This window comes from Rhincodon typus, chromosome 12, assembly GCF_021869965.1.
Source record: "Rhincodon typus isolate 14 chromosome 12, sRhiTyp1.1, whole genome shotgun sequence".
NCBI lineage: Eukaryota > Metazoa > Chordata > Chondrichthyes > Orectolobiformes > Rhincodontidae > Rhincodon > Rhincodon typus.
This window is the reverse complement of record NC_063343.1, coordinates 30028486-30035940: the sequence shown is the minus strand read 5'-3', so window position 1 is coordinate 30035940 and position 7455 is coordinate 30028486. Positions and strand designations below refer to the sequence as shown.

Sequence of the window (7455 nt, the reverse complement as noted above, 5' to 3'; positions counted from 1 at the left end):
CATTGAATGGCAATGGGCAATTGTTAGATTCTCTTTTGTTGGGGTTGGCCATTGCCTGGCACTTGTGTGGCATAAATGTTATTTGCAACTTTTCAGCCCAAGGCTGATTTTTTCTAGGTCTTGCTGCATTTGGATACTGAATACTTAAATATCTGAGGAGTCATAAATGGTACTGAACATTTTGCATTTATCAGCAATTATGTCTTTTTGATTTTATGATGGAGGAAGGCCATTGATTCCTCATCTTGGCAAAGCATCACAAGGAAATGTGACAGAGATTATTAAAAAATCTGAAAAATAAACAAACAGAGAATATCTAAAAACATAACTAAAAATATCTTTTTTCCAAACTTGGTGCCAAATCTGCACTGTTTTCAGTAAATTACAGATCACAATAAGTTGTGTTATCATTATGAATTGTATGATTTTTAAATATGAGTTTCAAATTTGAATGCTGCAGTGTTATATATAGTAGGATGTAATTTGAATGATCATTTTCGGAATAATTCTTTTGATATGTGGCCATTCAGCTCAACTGATGTACACACCATTTATTTTCCTTGTGAGCTCTCTCCATTCCCTATTCATTGAACCCTATCAACATGTTTATCTATTTTCCCTAAGTTTAATGGCTTCTTTAAGATATCATGCCTTATTTTTCTAATATAAACAGAATATGCGATGAAGGAAAAAGCTTAGTTATAATCCATTTATCTACGTGTAAGTTAGTAGAAGTTACCGTTTGATTGATAAAAGAACACAGCAACAGAAATTCCTTCACGCATGGATCCAGTAGAGTAAAAGCTGAAAATTCAATTTTCTTATTTTCTGCTTGGTTGACTGAATAATGGAACATTTCTGTCTCTTGATTTATATGACCTGTATCTGACACAAGCACAATATACTATCATAGGTTGCTATTCCTTAAAAACATTTTCAGTAAACACCACGCTCAGAGTTCCTACTTTAACATGTTAACTTCTCCAAGGTTGCTACAAGATAATTCAATATTTGTGTGTACACTTTATTGTTATTATTCATTACAAATCATTTATTAGTACAATGTAAATTGTGATATAATTTATTTTGGCACAATGTTAGCAAGGCATAAAGCCCTCGAAAGCAAGGATTTATACTATATGTATGTAGTAAATGTTGGATAAATCTGAATGAGTTCACACTTCATTTATAAAGCTGTGGGGCTACTATTGCTTTCCTGACTTTCCAAAGATTTTCTCCCCCCAATACTACAGTGATAAATTCGATGTATTTCAATATCTTTTAAATGGACTAATATATTTTGATAGCTTTGAATTAATGAGCATTTAAAAACAATTACACATTTTAAGTAGACAACAAAACAGTTTGTTTTATTTAGTCTAATATCAGTTATCCAAAGTATTTTATGGGGGTGGAAGGGGGCTTGGAGAATTTCCCACAGTTATACCTAGAGATCTATTGTGAGATGTAGCCTTATTTGCTATCACAGAGACAACTGAATCATCCAATTATAATAGCTGCCATTAAAATGAACTCCCTGCTTCAAAGATGATTTTCTTTGGACACATTGAGGCAGAAATTCATCAGGGTCCAGCTTTAGTGCACTCAGCTGACAGAAGAGAGACCAAGCAATAGACCTCAGGCCTTTTTAACATTTTGTGTGTGAGCTGCCAGTGGCTATCATACTTCCAAAGGCAGGTTTTGCATTTGAACTACCCAAATGTTGGTCCATAGGCTTCACCAACAGTGATGCAATATAAGTTCCAGGAAAGGGTGTTGGTTCATGCAAATTGTTGAGGGGTAGTGGATGGTATTTCTCCTAGCCTGATAGGAAGGTTGTTACAAAATTTGAATTAGAATTAAAATGCACTTTACTTGGTGACTACTGAAGCAACAGAGTTGATGATCATTTACAACCCAATTTCACAGATAGGACATTCGGCCTCTCTTTTATTCATGAGTGATTCAAAGTCTACATCAAGGACCCACCAGATACACCTGAAAAATAGCTTGATTCAATTTCAGCCTGGACGTTCGCAGACATCTTGACGGCACAGAACATTGATCCGAAAAAAATGTGCTTTGTTATACTAATTCTGTATCCTTAAAATGATGCAGCCTATGTTGTACACCATAAATCTTGAAAAGCAGTAGGTTTGAAAATAACTCAGAGTTAGCAAGAACTGCAGATGTTGGAGTCAGAGACAACAGTATGGAGCTGGAGGAACACAGCAGGCCAGGCAGCATCAGAGGAGCAGGAAAGTTGACTTTCGGGTCAGGACCCTTCTTCAGAAATGGGAGGGGTAAGGGAGCTGGGAAATAAATGGAGAGAGGAGGAGTGGGGCTGGGGAAGGTAGGTGGGATGGTGATAGGTGAGTGCAGGTAGGGATTGGCCAGTGGGATGGGAGGGGCGGATTGGTGGGAGAGAAGATAGACAGGTTGTGTCAGCTCAGGGAGGCGGGAATGACTTGCCTTTCATATCAGACACGGTTTCACCTGTACACCTGCCAACTTGGTCTACTGTATCCGCTGCTCCTGATGTGGTCCCCTCTACATCGGTGAGACCAAGCGTAGACTCGGAGACTGTTTTGTAGAGCATCTATGCTCTGTATGCGACAAATGACAACACCTTCCAGTCAGCAACCATTTTAACTCCTCCTCCCACTCCCTGGGTGACATGTCCATTCTGGGCTTCCTCCAGTGCCACAATAACACCACATGCAAACTGGAGGAGCAACACCTCATATTCCGCTTCGGGAGCCTACAGCCCAATGGCCTAAACACGGAATTCACCAGCTTTAAAATCTCCCCACCCCCAGCCTCATCCCATGTTCAACCCTCTCCTCTCATCCCCGCCTCCTTGACCTGACACAACTGTCCATTTTCTCTCCCACCTACCCGCCCCACACATTCCCTACCACTCCCCATCTGCACTCACCTCTCCCCATGCCACCTACCTTCCCCAGCCCCACTCCTCCTCTATTTATTTCCCAGCTCCCTTGCCCCTCCCCATTTCTGAAGAAGGGTCCCGACCCCAAACGTCAACTTTCCTGCTTCTCTGATGCTGTCAGGTTTGAAAATAACATTTGTTTCATATAATACTTATTTAAAACACATGCACTGTTAATAATAGATGTTGAGTAAATGTTACTGTCGTAATATATTATATTTTGAAAGAAAAATAATGGGCTGACACAATACATTTGTGTAAGAAAGAACTGCATCTGCTGGAAATCTGAAACAAAAGCAGAAATTGCTGGAGAAACTGAGCAGGCCTGGCAGCATCCGTGGAAAGAATACAGAATAAACGTTTTGAGTCCAATTACCCTTCTTCAGAATTTCTTCAAAACACAAAAAAATGGTGATTTAATTCACAGTATAGTTATTTTAGCTTTCTACTTGTGAAATGGATTTCATAGTCAACGCAAACGTAAATGTCAGCTATACCAGATAAAATATATTGAATAACAGTAAAGATCAGATATCTATCAAGATGTGTATGCCTTGTCACACACTCTTGAGTGGACACTATTGGTAGAATCACTACAATGTTGACTTTCTAATAGCACGATACCATTCTTTAGGCTTTAAAAATTTGAGATGTTCTTTATTAATTATAAATTTGTAATTTAGAATTAATGATGGTACCTAGTTCCTTATTGAAGGGTCACCAATAGCAGCTGTGCCATAGAATTTTCTACATTGAATTTGCACAATATTTATGCTGATCTAGCTCTTGGCTAATAATGCTGCAATTTCTTGAGGACCATATCCTGCAGTACATCCAGAAGTACAAAACGATATTAATTCAATACAAATATCTCTCGAGTTGTCAGTGTTCTTTAAGTCCCTTTTAACCTTATTAATATCAAATTTAATTCAAAGACTTCAAATCCTATGATCTTTAAGCATTGCTGCACGTTTAAGAGGCAATTGAGCAAGTTTATTTTTAGGATTACAGAATCTAAGCCATAATAAAGCATTCACAGATAATCAAAACACATTACAAGTCTCAGTGACAACAAACATCGCAAAGAAAGCAGCTATGACCTTTTTAAGGTAAAGCTTATGTCCCAGTTGTGCAAGGCTGAACTCTTCGGTTATATTGACTTTAGGGAAAAGGTGTGGACTGGCTGCATTTTCATGTTTTTGGGCGGACATTCTGGGCTGTTCAGGTAGATGGAAGTAATCCGCATCCCCTGGTCTTTTGGAGGAACTGGGTCATAGATTAAGGGAAATCTTGACGGGCATAACTCATTGTACAACGCCAAGCCCAACATTCTTGCAAACTTTCTTGGTAAAAATAGGTGCAACGCGGCTCTTAGACCACCGCCAAATTGAAAAATACGAGAAAAATGCGGCTCTGTATTTTATTAGTTTTCTTTATGGATGAAGGCAATGCAAGGTATGACTGATATTGACCATAAACGACCAAGTTTACTAGCTAAGTGCTAAGTTAGCCAGTTTCAGCCAGGACATCGAGGCAGTTACAGTTGGTCTTACTGTCCCGAGCTATTAAATGATCCTCATTAAGTGTGTCCGTGACCTCTCTCATGATTAAATAGCGACCAGCGCGACTTTTGCAGGAAATATGGCACCTTTGAAATTGTGTATAAAATCGGGACACGAGAACAGGAGGAATAGGGGAAAGATAAAGCTACTTCTGACTGCATTGCGTTTCAAAAAGGTTTGTACGAATAAATATTAGAATACGTTCCGCACTAAAAGATACTCAAAACTTATTTTCTAGCGTCCTGCATTTATTACAGTTAAAACTATGCTACAAGCTCTCGTAAGAAAGGTGCATACAAAAGAATCACCTGCCACTGGGTTAAAACAACTGACGCGTTTATCAATTCATTTTAATGGTTTATTTTGAAACAGGTATTTACTGGTTTACTAAATTATATTTGAAAGCCAAAATAGATATGGTGCTGTACTATGTGGTCAAAATAATAAGCAGTCTCATGCTGCAAAGTATTTGTAGAGAGATCCTCTGCTCTAGGAGATCAATGTTGCAGTTGCCCTTGGTTGTAAACCTTCGCTTTTATCATGGTAGAGCATTACATCTCATCAAATGGGACGAGGTCGAAGGAGAGAAGCTTGGTCTGGAATGGTTTCAATAGGTTTGCATCGACCAGAGGCCAAAGGGAACCCTCGGTGACATCCCGCGATGGGGTATCGATGTGTTGAGTCTGGGAAGTGAGCTTTGCAGCGCCGGCTCTGGGAGGGGGGAAAAATGCTTGGACTGAACACAAAGTATGGGCTGCGGCTGGACTCGCTGTAACAATCTGCGGTGTCCAGCGCGGGGCTGGTATCGGCCGCTCAGCTCCCCAGCTCAAAAACAGGCAGTCAATCACAAGGCAGGGGGAAATAGAGCAGCGGGTGGGGGTGGGCATTGGGCTGCAGATAGGAGGCGATTCCTTTTGTGTGTTGGACATAAGTTAGTGTACTCGCCATAAAGTTTTTGGCCAGTTGCCTGGGGGGGGCAGAGAGGCGGAAACTGTCGTCTGGTGAACGGATCGGGTTTGGAGAGGGTGGGGGGAAGAGAGAGAGAAGCAGCAGCTGGAATGTTCTGCCTAGCTCTGGGTTCTGACCATTTTGTGGGTGTGTTGGATATTTAAGTTTGGCGAGCGCCTGAGTTCCGGATTATATTTAGAAGAGAGAAAAGGGGAGGAGGAAAATTCATCGGTTTAAAGGGACAAGATTGTCACTTTGATGGAAAGTTTAACGCCTGGGATTTAGGTGAAGCCTTGGCTTTGAAGAAAGAGGTGGGGGAGGTGGAAGGATTTTTTTTTAAAAAACAAAAATGCCGATTGTGGGTAATTCCCAGGCGAATGGGGAGCCTCGGCGGCGGCGGCGTCCCCGGTTCAATGCCCCGCTCCCGGGCAAGCGCGGCTCTCGGTGCCATGCGGGAGGAATCCGGGAACAAGCCTCTGCCGAGGCTGACGGGAACCAGCTCTTGCTGCAAACGGACAGTGCCCGAGGCGGCCGCGTCTCGCCGTGCCCAGGCCCGGCCACTGCTCTCAGGCCCTGGGCTCAGGAAGCCGGCTGTAGCTCCGCTCTTCAGGGCGACTCCGGGGCGCTGCTGGCCGCTCGGCGCAATGCCAGGATATCCCCAGCAGGTAAGCACCGTCCACATTGACAAGCCGGAGGGGAGGGGCGGGATACAGAGAATTTAAAACGGTATCGAATTATGTTTATCTTCACAGTTCAGTCCGCGCTGTAAAATGCAATGTCTTTTAATGCCATGTCTTGTTAATGCAATTTCATTTTTTTTCCTTGTAAATGCGATGTCTTTCCCCACGTTTATTTTAGCCTGAGTAATGAACTATCTCTTAATATTCACTGAAGTGAAACTGCTAAACTTCTATCACTGAACCAGTGATCTGATGGTTCTGAGGATCCCTGATTTTTCTAATACCTTGAGATTGTCATTTTTTAAAATTAATACATCTTGAATCTCATGATGTGGAGGTGCCGGTATTTGGACTGGGGTGGACAAGGTCAGAAGTCACACGACACCAGATTATGGTCCGAGACAAAATATACTGCAGATAGACAAACATGAAGCTGGAAGAACACAGCAAGCCAGGCAGCATCTGGAGGAAAGGAGAAGTTAACGCTTCAGGTATTACCCTTCTTCAGGACTTCAGTTTATATTCCAACAGGTTTATTTCAAACCACAAGTTTTGGAGCGCTGCTCCTTCGTCAGGTGAAGTGACTCCTGGTGCCGTGCGACTTCTGACCCTGAATCTCAAACAAACGAGTTTAGAAATTCATTTTTTTTTTCTTTACGCGAGCCTTATCTTTGCCTCCATTTGCCCTACTGTCTTGTGAAGGGTTTTTGTTTTATCTCTTATTGTGGGCACAGATGTGCTCTTCCATTGTGGCAAAGTTAAGGCTGGGGAGATACTGTCATTGCGAGGTCAGGTGCAGTTCTCTGTAGAGACCGCAAAAGTTTCCCTTTGTTAGAATCTGGGGTCTGTGAGACCAGCATGTGAATTAAAGTTCCTACTATCTCTGTGAATTAAATAATTGTTCACATGATATGAGACATTTTAAGCAGGGTAAATCCATAGTAGAATTACATTTTTTTTTGGATTGGAAGGATATAAAATGTAGTGAGCGGTGTGTGAACGTGGGATTGAAGAAATTTGATGCCAGAGGAATGTTGGCAGTGTATCAGCTGCTCAGTTATAATGGCAAATATTCCAACCAATGCCACTGTGATCAAAACCTGAAATGGACTTGGTGTGCAGTAGCACTCATTTGGAACGTTAAAATTAGCTTAAGTTGTATATTTTTTTGGGAATGCAGTTCAGCTGATTGTGTACCTGGCCTGACCTCTGAAAAACGATGTACAGAAAGCATAGAGATAGTAGGAACTGCCGATGCTGGAGAATCTGAGATAACAAGGTGTAGAGCTGGATGAACACAGCAGGCCAAGCAGCA

General features: G+C 41.6%; 1 protein-coding gene across 5 annotated transcripts in view; it reads left to right on the top strand.

The window, feature by feature from the left end:
• The first annotated feature begins 5409 nt into the window (after positions 1 to 5409).
• Positions 5410 to 7455, top strand: part of rnf44 (ring finger protein 44) — a 141047-nt gene continuing 139001 nt past the window's right edge. For 3 of the 5 annotated variants that reach the window (XM_048603450.1, XM_048603448.1, XM_048603447.1), the window contains exon 1: positions 5420 to 6125. In XM_048603450.1, the coding sequence (XP_048459407.1) occupies positions 5838 to 6125 (288 nt within the window). In that variant the 5' untranslated portion in view covers positions 5420 to 5837. Of the gene's footprint in view, positions 6126 to 7455 lie in introns of all 5 variants that reach the window. The other 2 variants (XM_048603449.1, XM_048603452.1) reach the window with 2 other exon arrangements.